At 44.2% G+C, this 15,203-nt stretch overlaps 1 protein-coding gene across 4 annotated transcripts in view; it reads left to right on the forward strand.

Annotated features, from left to right (window-relative positions):
- slc5a6a (solute carrier family 5 member 6a) overlaps positions 1–15,203 on the forward strand; it is a 75,469-nt gene that overhangs the window by 44,637 nt on the left and 15,629 nt on the right. For all 4 annotated transcript variants that reach the window (XM_063049588.1, XM_063049587.1, XM_063049589.1 and 1 more), the window contains 5 exons: positions 757–886; positions 3,587–3,675; positions 7,612–7,724; positions 13,015–13,082; positions 13,173–13,259. In XM_063049588.1, coding sequence (XP_062905658.1) covers positions 757–886; positions 3,587–3,675; positions 7,612–7,724; positions 13,015–13,082; positions 13,173–13,259 — 487 coding nt within the window. The remainder of the gene's footprint in view (positions 1–756; positions 887–3,586; positions 3,676–7,611; positions 7,725–13,014; positions 13,083–13,172; positions 13,260–15,203) is intronic.

Here is a 15,203-nt window from a genome sequence, read left to right on the forward strand (position 1 = left end):
TCCAAGGATGTATGAGTTAGCAGGTTAATTGATCATGGGTGTACTTGGGCAGTGCGTGCTCATTGGGCCAGAAGGGCCTGTTACCGTGCTATATCTCTGTATAAAATGAAATTAAAAAATCATGGGCGAGCCTCAGAGGATTCTGGGCGTAATGAGGGTGCACGGTAGCCTGTGTCCCGGGTTCGATTCCCACCCCATCTGGAAGGAGTTTGTGTATTCATTCTCCAGAGGCCACGTGGGTTTCCCCCACGTGCTTCAGTTTCCTCCCAGATTCCAAAGACATGCAGGTTAGTGGGTTAGTAGGTCACATGGGTGTGGTTGGACAGCACAGGCTCATTGGGCTGGAAGGACGTGTTACCATGCGGTACCTCTGAGTGAGTCAGTTGTCACGTTGGCGATAGTTGCCAACTGTGAGTACTTTGAGGAAAGTAAGGTGCTTTGGATTGTGGTGAGGGGAGAGATGAGTGGAGTCCTTGACCTCAGCAGTCCTCTTCTCACAGAGTGACAACACTCAGTGACTGGTGTGGCCACTGAAGAATGCCTCTGTCTAATGGGCTCCTCGTGGATTCAAGCTCCGGCTTTTGGGGGTGGTATCACCCTTTGGTTTATGTGTGTTACAGAGAGAAATCTTTAAACACAAAACAAGGGGATTTATTATAAATGAACTTGGAATGTGTAGGGTGATTTCTCTCTTCGCTGCTAATCTCTTGCTGCCTTTGATTGTTCTGGGGGCCCCCCCCCCCCATCCCTTGGTAGGTCGTGCTATGCAGTGTTCCCATGCCAACAGATAGTCCTGGCCATGGGGTGTCTGATGGGCCTGGTCATGTATGCTCGCTATGGAGAAAACAGTCCGCTGCAGCAGGGTTATGTCAGCACCCCTGATCAGGTATCACAGCTGCCTCTCTGTAAACCAGATTATCTCAAAGAGAAAAAGCCTTGCATTGCTATAGCTGTGTTGACTCGGGTGATGTTAATCCAGATGTTCTTCAGAAGCCAAGAGTAAAGCGAAAATGAAAAGGCAAAATAGTTGTGTTTGTCTCATATTCAGGCAAGAGATAACAGCATTCCAGTGATAGCATCATCATTATGTGTAGCATCGTATGATTGATAGATAGATATACTTTATTGATCCCGAGGGAAATTGGGTTTCGTTACAGCCGCAACAACCAAGAATAGAGCGTAAATATAACAATACAAAAACCACAAACAATCAAACAACAAAATGCAAACTATGCCAGATGGAAATAAGTCCAGGACCAGCCTATTGGCTCAGGGTGTCTGACCCTCCACAGGAGGAGCTGCGAAGTTTGATGGCCACAGGCAGGAACGACCTCCCGTGACGCCCAGTGTTGTATCTCGGTGGAATATGGCCGGGGTCCAACAGCAAAAAGTTCAATATCCGATCTACAAACAGATTCCTCAATCGTAATATGACCTGGATTGCACCATCCGTTGTTAACCAGAAAAGTAAGCACCCAACTCCTTTACGCTTACCGCTTTCAGTGCACTTCCGGTCAGCCCATGATGTAGGCGATCATGGTCTTAATGACCAAATTTTTCTACAGAAGTGGTTTCCGTTGCTGCCTTCTGGGCAGTGTCTTTACAAGAACAGTGACCGCAGCCATTATCAGCACGACCATCCACCATCTGCTCCTGTAGCTTCACTTTGCTCTGATGGGGGGGGGGGGCGGTGGGGGTGGTGGTGGCTAAGCTGGTGCTACACCTTACCCAAGGGTGACCTGCAGGCTAGCAGAGGAAAGGAGCACCTTACACCTTACCCATAAAATAGCTAGATTCAGCTCGTGGGACACCTGTTGTAGAATGTCTGTGAAGCTTCCAGAAAATAATAAATCAGCTATCCTGCAATGGGTAGAAAATTTACTGAACAATTATGCCTGTATAGGTGATAATTTATAATGTAAATTATAAGCAAGCGTAAGAAAGTTAAACTACAAGGAAAATATTAGAAAAATAACAATTCTACACCCTAATCCAACAGCTGCCTTTCATGATCTAAGCACATCTGGAGAACTTCGTACAGAAGTTTACGGTAGAGGACAGGGTTAATGGCAGGATTCTTAGCACTGTGGATGGGATGGCAGAGGGATCTTGGGATCCTCATTCATAGATCCCTCAAAGTTGCAACACAAGTTGATAAGGTTTGTAAGAAGTCAAAGGTTCAAAGGTACAATTTAATGTCAGAGAAATGTATACAATGTACATCCTGAAATGCTTTTTCTTCGCCACCATCCATGAAAACAGAGGAGTGCCCCAAAGAATGAATGACAGTTAAATGTTAGAACCCCAGCTCCCCCCTACGTGTGAGCGGCAGCGAGTAACAATCCCCCCCTCCACCACCAGCAACAAAAAGCATTGGCACCCACCACCGAGCACCCAAGCGTGACCAAGCAACAGTAAAGGCACAGACTTGCAGTTATCCCAAAGACTTTGTGTTTCACCCGGTATTTGACATACCACAGGTTTTCTCTCTCCCTCATTTTCCCAGTGAGTGGGGAGATATAGCAAACAACTCATTGATTTACGATGTTAAAAGATCGTTACGTTGCTCTTTTTGAGCTCTGTGCCTGAAGATCGCAAAGATCCCGGGTCTCCTGGCACAGGGCAGATATCCCGACTCCCCCGATGACACACGGGTCTCCTGTTGAGACACCGACCCTCGATCTGCCCGTCTCCAGAGCCCCAAGATCCTAGGCTTTCGAATTCAAGACGGACTCTTAGGCCGAGCCTTTGCGTGCTGAACAACGGCCAGTTATGGAACTCCGAGAGCAGGTCCCCTTTCTGCAAAGCACCATAGTCAGCGTGTAACTCCAGGTCAGGTCTTCAAAAGAACCCAGAAAGGGAAAAATAAAGATATTAAAGATGGAAATAGAACTGTTTCCGAAGATGCACGCAAAGGAGTCGCCGTTAGGCACCATTAACCCTCCTAAGCTCCACCTTCAATGGCGGATGGTGCCCTGGCCTTCATTAGTCAGGGGATTGAGCTGAGGTAGTGTTGTCGTCTGTAAGACTCTGTTTGTACCACACTTGGAATATTGCGTTCAATTCTGGTTGCCTCATTTCAGGAAGGATGTGGAAGCTTTAGAGAGGGTGCAGAGGAGGTTTACCAGGATGCTGCCTGGTTTGGAAAGCATGTCGTATTAGGATAGGTTGGGTGAGCTGGGGCGTGAAGGAAGACGAGAGGTAAGATGTAGAAGATGATAAGGTGCATAATTAAAGTGGATAGCCAGTTTTTTTTCTCCCAGGGCAAAAATGGCTTGTATGAGAGGATGTAATTTTAATGAGATTGGGCGTGGGGGTGGTGGGAGAGGTGTCCGAGGCAGCCAGAAATGTAGAGAGAGCCCTCGTAGAAGAGACTGGATTCGACCTGAAATGTCGATATTTCCTTTCTCCCACAGGTGCCATTTGATCTGCTGCATTCTTCCAGCAGATGGTTAAGGCAAGAGAGCTACTCAAACAGGGGCCTTCAGCAACGGATGAGAGGCTGGGCAAGACTGTGATTTTTGTTTTCTGTATATCGGTGCCTATTTAACCGAATCGATTGATGTTAATTCTTGTACAATTTCAGATGGTTCTATATTTCGTCATGGACGTGCTTCAGGATTATCCTGGTTTACCAGGACTCTTCATCGCCTGCTTGTTCAGCGGAGCACTCAGGTACTTGGATATTAGCAAAGTTAAGTGTTTATAAGACCATAAGACACAGGAGCACATTTAGGCCACTTTGAGTACTCTCCACCATTTCATCATGGCTGGTGTATTATCCCTCTCAACCTCAATTCTTCTGACTTCTCCCCATAACTTTTGAAAACCTAACTAATCAAGAACCCAATATCCTTTCTTGGAACGTGTCAGCTCTTGGCTCCATCCCTCCCCCTCCTGTCTTCTCCTATCATTTCGGATCTCCCCCTCTCCCTCTCATTTTCAAATCTCTTACTAGCTCTTCTTTCAGTTAGTCCTGACGAAGGGTCTCGGCCCGAAACGTTGACTGTACCTCTTCCTAGAGATGCTGCCTGGCTTGCTGCGTTCACCAGCAGCTTTTATGTGTGTTGCAAGAACCTATCAGCCTCTGTTTTAAGTATACCCAATGACCTTGCATCCACAGCCATACATGTCAGTGAATTCCACAGATTTTCCTACCCATCCCTGTTCTAAATGGATGTCCTTCTATTCTGAGTCTGTACCCTCTGCTCCTAGACTCTCCTACCATTGGAAGTATTCTCTCCATCTCTGTCTAGGCTTTTCATTATTCGATAGGTTTCAATGAGATCTCTCCTCTTTCTTCTAAACTCCAGTGAGTACAGGTCCAGAACCATCAAATACTCCTCATACATTAACCTTTTCATTCCCGAGATCATTCTTGTGAATCTCCTCTGTACACTCTCCAATGCCAGTACATCCTTTCAAGTTCAAGTTTAATTGTCATTCAACCATACATGAATACAGCCAAACTAAATGGCATTTTTCTGGGGCCAAGGTGCAAAACACAGTACCAACAGTTACACAAATAAATATAGTCCTGGAGTCCATGAATGTTGCAGCAGTCTGCAGTTGAACACAATATGTCTTCTGCTCAGTAAACACTGGAGAGGCAGCACCGCACCATCTTGGACACCGCGTCGCACTGCCTTCAGTGGAGCGTACCGACTCCAATTACTCTCTCCTGGACGGCTGTATACAGACAACTCCACCACTTGATGCCTAATCCTTGCTATGAATGAGGGCACGCAGCTGCCCCGGCGTCCGCCAACAAATCAGAGAATCGGACTTGCAGGATTCCACGTTAACAATGTTCAACAGGGTCTTGCGATCACAGGAAAAGTGACACCTTTGGTTGACCCTGTAAGAGCCTTTGTGATCAAACATGCCTCCATCTTACTGGAAGTACTGTTAAAATAAGGGATGCAAAACTGCTCACAGTACTCCAAAGTGTAGTTTGACTAATATTTTTCCAAGCCTCAGCATTACATCCTTGCTCTTATATTCTAGTCCTTTCAAAATGAATGTTAACATTGCATTTGCTGTCGTTACCACCGATTCAACCTGCAAGTTAACCTTTAGGGAATCCTGCATGTGGTCTCTTAAGTCCCTTTGCACCTCTGATTTCTGAATTTGCTCTCTTTTTGTGAATTGTTGCTAGTGTTACTGAAATACCAGAGTCGGCAGATAGTGTGACCCAGACCGAAATCATCAACCTTCGCATTTTTATCATTTGTCCTTGATTTTATTGCATACATTGTGTCTGTCCGTCCTGACAAGAAGCTGAGAAAACAGTGAACTCCTGATTCTAAGCCCAAGTTGTCTGGGGCTGGAAATTCTTTCTGAGGAGATGCTGTTGAGAACTGACTAATTTGGAACAACAAACCACCTGTAATAAACTCAAGAGATTCTGCTGATGCTGGAAATATTGAGCACACAAAATGCTGGAGGAACTCAGCAGGTCAGGCAATATCGATGGAGGGGAATAAACTGTCGACGTTTCAGACTGAGACCCTTCATCGGGACCGGGAAGGAAAAGGGAAGAAACAGTGTCCATAACTGTTGTGACTGTGAATGAAGTAGCTGGAGAGACACTGAAGCCGTTGATATAGAAGTCTTTAAGACAACAAGCAGTCATTTTTATGGAGACACACGTGGTAGAGTTTCACATATCCAAAAGTTCATCACATTTTTATAACCTTAAGATCAAAGGTAACAGCAGGTGATTAAATACAATTTCAATGATTACAATGACTTTGTTCACTGCTGTATCTTGGGCTTCCTTTGAATTTCATACATCTCATGGGAGACCCCTGATTGTTCAAACACGGGTTTTGGGACAAACTAATTGACACAGTATCTAAAAGCTTCTGAAGACACAGCCAAACACCCAAAATTAATGTTGTCAGGACTGTCTTCGAATACACAAATATCCTGAGTAAACAAAAACTTGATTGCTTATACCTGTAACAATGTTTGTTTACTAAGTGACAATATCTGTCTGGTCTGCCAGCTTGAACCCAAGTCATAACGGTGCAAATAACTTGGACATGTTCTCTGGTTTGATGTTGGCCAATTAACACAACCGCATTGTCTTAAAGTGTAGCTGATGCATATGTCAGCTGTTTTGCAAACCATCTCTCTTAATCTATGGACCACCCTGTTTATTTCCAAAGATGTGCTTTTAACTTCTATTTCCTGCTTGTAATTTTCAATAAGAACTGAAGACTGGTTCTTGCTGGAGTTAATATCTGCTCTATTCACATAACTCCAAAATACTCACCAGCAATGACAATGATGGATTGTTGTTAAAAACTTATCACAAGTAACCTTCAGGGAGTGAAAACTACCTTCTGCTACATACAGTGTACACTCAGTGACTGCTTTATTCAATACCTCCTGTACCTAATAACATGTTGACTGATTGCATGTTTGTGGTCTTCTGTTGCTGTAGCCCATCCACTTTAGTGTTCAATGTGTTGTGCGTTCAGAGATACACACCACTGTTGTAACACATAGTTAGTTAAGTTAGTGTTACCTCTGATCTCTCATTAACAAGGCTTTTTCACCCTCAGAACTACCGCTCAGTAGATGTGTTTTGCTTTTCATGTCCTTCTCTGTAAACTCTAAAAGCAGGGGTTCCTAACTGTTTTTTTGCCATGGACTGTACCATTGACCGACAGATGCATGGACCCTGGGTTGGGAACCCCTCCTCTAGAGACTGTGGTGTGTGATTATCAGTTCTCAGGAGATTATCAGTTTCTGACATACTCAACCACTAACAATCATTTCACGGTCAAAGACATTTAGATCATATTTCTTCCCCATTTTGATGTTTGATCTGAACAACAACTGAACCTCTTGACCATGTCTGCATGCTTTATGCATTGAGTTGCCTCCACATGATTGGCTTATTAGATATTTGCATGAATGAGCAGGTGTACAGGTGTACCTAATAAAGTGGCCACTGAGTAGCTCCACTCCTCCCCTTCCCCGCAGCCCCTTAACTTAAGTTCATCCACAATTTGGCTTGGTTAAATTTTGCTAGTGTCTCCCCTTCCTATGAATGAATATGGCATTACCCTGTCACACTTCCACCCTGCACGAAGTTCTGCAGATGGTGGAAATCCAGAGCAACACACACAAGGTGCTAGAGGAACTCAGCAGGTCAGGCAGCAGTCTGTGGAGGGGAATAAACAGTCGATGTTTTGTGCCGAGACTCGTCATCAGGACACTTTATTTTTCTCCATAGATGTTGTCTGACCTGTTGAGTTTCTCCTGCATTTTGTGCCTGTTTCTCTGGATTTCCAACATCTGCAGAATCTCTTGTGTCTATGACAACTTTGCAGATAACATTAAAATAGGTGTTGTCATTGACAGAAGGTTATAAAGAACTCCGGCTGAGGAAGGGCAAGTGCAGTTTAATTCAGTAAAGTGCATGGTATACCTTCATATTTTGGCTCAACATATTGACTTTCCTTAGATGCTGCCTGACCCAAGCTCCTCCAGGAATTTGTATGTATTGCTCTGGATTTGCAGCATCTGCAGAATCTCTAGTATTGGCTATGTTATTAAAGGCTCTCCCTAATGATGAGTTATTGCCTGTTCCCTCAGCACTATATCATCTGCGTTCAGTTCACTGGCTGCTGTGACCATGGCTGACCTTATTAAACCTCACTACCCAAACATGTCTGAGCAACGAGCCACACTCATATCCAAGGGTCTCGGTAAGTACTGCTGGAAGATAACCTCGCCGAAACACCACGTATCAAAATTGGGTGTTCTGTTCTGGTCGCCTCATTATAAGAGGGATGTGAAAACTTTAGAGAGGGTGCAGGAGGAACTTTGATACCGGGATTAGAGAGTAGTTCTTAAAAGGATTGGTTGAGCTTGCTAGAACTCTTTGGAAAAGTGACAGAATAGAAGTGTACAAGATTTAAGATTAGTTTTATTTGTCCCACGTATATTGAAACATACAGTAAAATACATTGTTCATGTTAATGACCAACACAGATGGAGGATGTGCTGGGGTCATCCTATGAGTGTTATTGCCATGCTTCTGATGCCAACTTAGCATGCCCTCAACTTACTAACCCTAACCCTGCACTAATGATAAAAGGCAGAGAGAGTATGGCGAGCCAGAGATATTTTACCAGGGCTTAACTTTAAGGTGTTCAGAGGAAAGTATGGGGGTGGGGGGGGGGATGTCAGAGAGAGATTTTCTTTTAAACACAGAGAATGGTGGGTGTGTGAAACGTGCTGCCAGGGGTGGTGGTAGAGGCAGATACATTAGGGACATTTGAGAGACTCTTAGATCAGCACATGGATTAAAGGAGGATTGAAGGCTATGAGAGAAGGAAGGGTTAGAATAATGTTGGAGCAGATCAATAGTTGGTCTATAGTTCCCAGTTACTTAAAATTTAGAGATACAGAACAGGCCCTTCTGGTTCAATGAGCCACACTGCCTAGCTACCTTCCTGTTAACCCTAGCCTAAACACAGGGCAACTTATAATGATCTAACCAGTATGTCTTTGAAATGTATAAAGGAACTGGAGCACCCAGAGCAAAGGCACGTGTTCGCAGGGAGAAACATGCAAACTCCTTACAAAAGGTGCTGGGATTGAAATCTGAACTCTGATGCACCGAGCTGTAATAGTGCTACACTGATCTCTGCGCTACCATAGCACCCCGAAAACGCACAGTTTTCTGTAGTATCTGTAAGTAAAAGGGGTTTGGAGAAAGAATTCCAGGGATTAGGATTTTGTCTGCCAGTGGTTTATCAATGAATGAATAAGAGGCCAGATTTGGGGATTGGATACCTCGATTCTGTGGCTAAAGGCAGGATGAGAATTATAATCATGATGGTGATATTTGGCCAGCTTCATGAGCACATGGGCTTGATGGGTGAACAAAATCCAGAAAAGTTGAAATGAGGGCAACAGGGATTGTCATTTGCTAATTTTACACACCAAATTGCATGTTGCACTCTATTTTTGCTTGTATTTGATATTTATTGCTTATTTATTTATTTGTTTTCTGTTTTTCTTTCTGTATTTGCACAGTTTGTTACTTTTTGCACATTGGTTGTTTGTCCATTTCGTTCTGTGCAGCTTTTCATTGATTCTGTTGTGTGCCTTTGAATTAACTGTGAATGCCTGCAAGAAAATTAACTTTAGGGTAGTAAATGGTGATGTGTGTACTTTGTTAATAAACTTACTTTGAACTTTGGTCCACTCAACAGTCAGGACTTGGGGAAATGTGTACACTTGGTTCTTCAACCTCTTTCATGTTGTGCTGCTTAAAGTATTTGATCGCTAAATCTGGTTTAATTAATTTTTAATTTACCTCAACCTCGTGATATATTTCTTTTCATGCAAATTAATCCTATTTTGGAATGCAACTGAGCAACAGCAGTGGTAATGCCCCTCATCTCTCTGTTAAATCTTGAAAGCACCAAGCGACAGATTAGAAATGCACACAAGAGTCTTAAGAGATAGAAAAGACTTAGTTATTTTTCAAAATTATTGCTTTTTGGTTTTTTGGTTTATGAAGTCCTGAACATAGCAACCTTCGTAAAGAGCGTTTGGGGTGAAATAACCTAATATGCTGTACTGGGCAATATTTAACTGGAGGCATGAGAGGTATCTAAAACTTCATTTAGTCATACAGCCCAGAAATAGGCTCTTCATCCAGACCATATCCCTCCATACCTGTCCCGTCCATGTACTTATTCAAACTTCTCTTAAATGTTGAAATTGACCCCGCTTCTGACCACTTCATCTCATTCCACACTCATCCCTCTGAGTGAAGAAGTTCCCCCTCATGTTTCACTTCAATACTTCACCCTTTGCCCTGAACCCATGACCTCTAGTTCGAGCCTCACCCAACCTGTATGGACAAAGCCTGCTTATATCTATAACCCTCATCATTTTGTATCCCTCTATCAGATCTCCCCTCATTCTCCTACTTTCCAGGGAATAACGTCCTAACCTATTCCACCTTTCCCTAAAACATCAAGTTCCTTGGGGTGCAGATCTCGGACAATCTCACCTGGTCCAGGAACACCACTGGGATTGTGAAACGGGCCCAGCAGAGATTGCACTTTCTGAGGAAGCTTAAAAAAGCATCACTCCCCACTAACATCTTAACTACATTCTACAGAGGCGTGGTTGAGAGTGTGCTGACCTTTTGCATCACAACCTGGTACTCCAGCTGCAGTGCTGTCGACAAAAAGCCTTGCAGAGGGTGGTTAGGGGAGCAGAGAAGGTTATTGGGGTCTCCCTACCTTCTGTCCAAGACCTCTTTCAGAGTCGATGCCTCCAGAAGACACGGTACATTATTAAAGACCCCTCACACCCTCTCCATGAGCTGTTTGTTCTTCTGCCATCAGGCAAATGTTACAGGAGCATCAAAACTAAAACCACAAGGCTACTAAACAGCTTCCTCCCACAGGCAGTCAGACTGCTAAATAGCTGCTCTACCTCACTCTGCTTTGGACACTTTTAACTTGCACTGGACACTTATAACTGATTTTAACTGACATGTGGCTGTTGTGTTTTACTATTTATTGTTATGTTTGTTATTTAGTGTTGCGTTTGTTATGTTATGATTGCACTGCCCCTGAGAAACGCTGTCTCATTCTGCCCTGCAGAGCTGATGTATGGTTAGAATGACAATAAAGTTTTTTGAATCTTGAATTTTGAATCTTGAAACCCAGGCCCCCACATTCCAGCAACATGTTAGTAAATTTTCTCTACACTTTTTTCAATCTTATTGATACCACTTGAAATCTGGCAGCCTATTTACACTCTGTAACGACGATTATGGGTAATTCTAAAGGCATGGCAGGAGGAGAATCATCCTGTGCTTCACCAGTGTGTGGGATCTTTTGTGCCAATCAGACAGGACCTTGGTTTAATATCCCTTCCTAAAGCACCTTATCCCTGTGTCCCTACTGGCATCCCTTTCTTGTTCCCCTTCAGCACCAAGGGTTTTTTTTTAAACACATTCCTCCACTCTGGAATTTCCACCTTGCCTGTCTACCCAAACCATGCATCTTTCCGTGTAAGACAGTAGAAATGACTGCACCTTCTAGTTGCTGTCCATAATCCTTTAGCCTGCTTCTCAGTGGTGCCTTGGGCCTTGTTGTGTAAGGGGAGGTGATAGGAGGAAGATTTTTAAAGATTACCTTTATTTGTCACAGGTACACCGACACAACATACAGTGAAATGTGCTGCTTGTGTCACTGATTAACACAGTCCCAGAATGTGCTGGGGACGGCCTGCAGGGGTCACCACACATCTAGCACCAACATAGCATGCACACAACCTGTACATCTTAAGAACGTGGGGAGGAAACTGGAACAACCGGAGGAAACCCACGCAGTCACAGGGAGAACATACAAACTCCTTACAGACAGTGGCGGGCGTTGAACCCCGATCTCTGGTGCTGTAAAGCATTTCGCTAACCACTACGCTACCATGCTGCTGTGCCATACTGTACTATGTTTATGTTAGAATTTAGAGGTGCTGAGTTACTGGTGGAAGAAGGAAGGAGATAATGGGAATTGTTTCTGCCTGTCACCCTCCAGCAGCAGTCACCACATTCACTCTCCCTTCCTTTTATTGTCTACCGCCAGTTACCATTCTCCTTCCTCTGTCTCCTATCAACACTCCTCTTCCTCCTCTGTCTGACTCTATCTGCCCGATGTTCTTCACCCACCCTTGATCCACCAATCACGTCTGCTCCCTGTGTCATCACTCCCCCTCTTCTACTTGCCAGCTTCTATATCCTATCTTCTGTCTTCACATTCTGCCCATAAAGAATCTTGAAATGTCCACAATTCAACAGGTGCCTCTTGACCTAGACCATAAGACCATAAGACAAAGGAGCAGAAGTCGGCCATTTGGCCCATCGAGTCTGCTCTGCCATTTTATCATGAGCTGATCCATTCTCCCATTTAGTCCCACTCCCCCGCCTTCTCACCATAACCTTTGATGCCCTGGCTACTCAGATACCTATCAATCTCTGCCTTAAATACACCCAATGACTTGGCCTCCACTGCTGCCCGTGGCAACAAATTTCATAGATTCACCACCCTCTGACTAAAAACATTTCTTCGCATTTCTGTTCTGAATGGACGCCCTTCAATCCTTAAGTCATGCCCTCTCGTACTAGACTCCCCCATCATGGGAAACAACTTTGCCACATCCACTCTGTCTATGCCTTTCAACATCTGAAATGTTTCTAATTCGACCTGTGGAGCTTCTCCTGCATTTTGTTTGTTGTTCCAGGTTTCCGATATCTGCAGCCTCTTGTCCCTCTTTCATGCTTATCGGGCAACTTTGCAGTTTTCTCAAACTCCCTGGGGGAGGGGGATGTTTTATTCCTACTATACCTGCAGTGTGATAGCATGGCAGTTAGCACGGTGCATTACAGCGAGATCGGGGTTCAACTTCCACCGCGGTCTGTAAGGAGGCTGTACATACTTCCCCATAACTGCGGGGATTCTTCCAGATGCTCCCACATTCCTAGGACATTCGGGATTGGGTTAGTGATTCGAGGGCATGCTGTGTTGGTGCTGGAGGCGTGGTGGCCCTTGTGGGCTGCCCCTCGAGCACATCCCCAATGCAAGCGACATATCTTGCTGTCTGTTTTGAAGCACGCGTGACTAACAAGGGTGGCGTGGTAACAGAGTAGTTAGAGTAACACTGTTACGGTGCCAGTGACACAGATTCAGTTCCACCACTGCCTGTAAGGAGGAATTGGTGTGTTCTCCCCATGTGGGTTTCCTTTCCTGTGCTCCGGTTTCTATCCACATTCCAAAACCTACGGATTAGACGGCCATGTGGGTGTAATTAGGTTGTGTGTGCTCATTGGGCCCGAAGAGCCTGTTACTGTGCTGAATCTCCAAATAAAAATATAAAGCCAATCTTGATAAGAATCTCATCTTAACTCTTTTTGCTGGTGGCCTATTTTATTTGCCACTTACAGTTCATTCTCCTCTGTCTTTCCAGCCTTTGGTTATGGAATACTCTGCCTTGGAATGTCATATATCGCATCGCTGATGGGCTCAGTGCTGCAGGTATTGTTTGAAAGCCCTCTCTTTTACATTATTTCCATGTTTTCCCAATGCTTAGCTTCTTTTAATGCGCATCTCCTTCTTCAACCTCAGGCAGCTTTGAGCATATTTGGAATGATTGGCGGCCCCTTACTTGGCACCTTCTGCCTGGGAATGTTCTTCCCCATGGCTAATTCTATGGTGAGTTTCTTTGTTTTTGCAGGATTTTATAAGGTGTCAGTTCGTCAGCTAATCTAGTAGTGTAAAGGTATTAACCAAAGTCTTCAGAATCATGTACCGCCTCATTCATGTTGTACCAATAGAGCAGGGATTCCCACTTTTTTATGCCATTAACCGAGGGGGGTCTGTGGACCCCAGGTTGGGAACCCCTGCCTTAGAGTAAAGAAAGTTGAGAGAAGCAACAGATGATCTACTGGGGAATCGAGCAGCGTCTGTGGCGCAGGAATGATTGATGTCCTGGTTCAAAGCTCTGCAGCAGGGCTGAAAGTGAGAGATGACAGGGGGAGCAGATCTCAGATCCTCCAGCAGGTTGCTTATTGCTCCAAATGACACCATATGAAGTTTCTTGTAAGGAAGAAGATTTGCTTTATTTGTCACGTGTCCATCGCAGCATGTGTCGTTTGGGTGCGCTGGGGCAGCCTGCAAGTGTCGCCATGCTTGCAGCACCAATAAAGCATGTCCAAGGCTCACGAACCCTAACCCGGGATTCCCAACCTTTTTTAGGTCATGGACCAATACCATTAAGCAATGTTCCCTCTTATTTGTAATGACCAGTGTGCACAAAAATCTTGTGCTGTGGAATTTTTTTGCCCAGTGACAACAACATGTGTGCACTGAATAATTTCTTCAATAAGAACAGTATAAATAAGCCAGTTGTAAAATCTGCAGACAAATCATCACGAACTCCATGTTGTCAACACCGTCCGCATCAGACACCGGAAAAGGAAATGCGAATGTGTACGATGGTGAAATATACTCAACGAGGTAGAGGGCGACAACATCTTGAGCGCAGTTTAAATTCTTTTGTGCGCTAGTAGCAAAAGAATGTGTGTGTGTGTGTGCGCGCGCGCACTGCTTGGAGAAAATATTGCCATTAAGGGGCCCGTGAATACCAGATTGGGAGCCCCTGCCCTAAACGATACGTCGTTGGAATGTGGGAAGAAACCAGAGCATCAAGAGGAAACCCACGCAGTCACAGGGAGAATGTACAACCTCTTTATAGACATCAGATGGAATTGAACACCTGTCACTGGCACAGTAAAGCATTACATTAACTGCTATGCTATTGGGAGACTTTTCATCAGGATTCAGTCAACCTGAAAAAGATGATCGCTTTAAGAGTCACTGTCTGATGTGCTGAGTATTTCCAGTAGTCACTGTGTTAAGGGTTAAATTGTTTAATGATCTGATGTGCTAAGTCCTGGAGAATGATAGGATGTTATGCAAGATGTTAGTGACTTAAAAGAGTATGGTGGAAACAGATTTATTGAAAAAGGAACCAGATTTGCAAGGATTGCGGAGAAGAAGACCAGCAGAACAGATTGTTTTTGATGACCTGAATGACCGCCTCTGCGATATTACTGTGGATAATTAAGTGGACCAGTCACTGAATTATCAGGATTTCAAATCCCGCAGTACTGGTCAAGAGCAAGAATTTGTTTGAAGTAAGACAATAAAGAACAAAAATTGGTGAAACTCCTGAATCGTCACTTGAGACCATCTGGTTCAGTAATACATTTAGGGAAGAAATCTAATGTCCTCCCCCCTTTAGGCCTCTGTAATTTTACTCTGGTGAAAAAACTAACTCCAAGTAATCATAATGTAGGAACAGAGTTAGGCCACATGGCCCATTGAGTCTGCCCCACCATTCAATCATGGCTAATCAGAATCGGGTTTATTCTCATTGACTTATGTCATGAAATTCACTTTTTTGCGACAGCAGTACAGTGCAGGACATCAAAATCACCAAGTTACAATAAAAATTACTTAAACAGTACAAAAGATGAATAACGAGATAGTGTTCCTGATGGGTGGGCAAGAAACTATTCCACAAATGTTTTTTAACCCCATTTTTAAAGAGTGGATGTTTCAGGTCTAAACCTGATGAAGGGTCTCGGCCCAAAA

This window comes from Mobula hypostoma, chromosome 5, assembly GCF_963921235.1.
Source record: "Mobula hypostoma chromosome 5, sMobHyp1.1, whole genome shotgun sequence".
NCBI lineage: Eukaryota > Metazoa > Chordata > Chondrichthyes > Myliobatiformes > Myliobatidae > Mobula > Mobula hypostoma.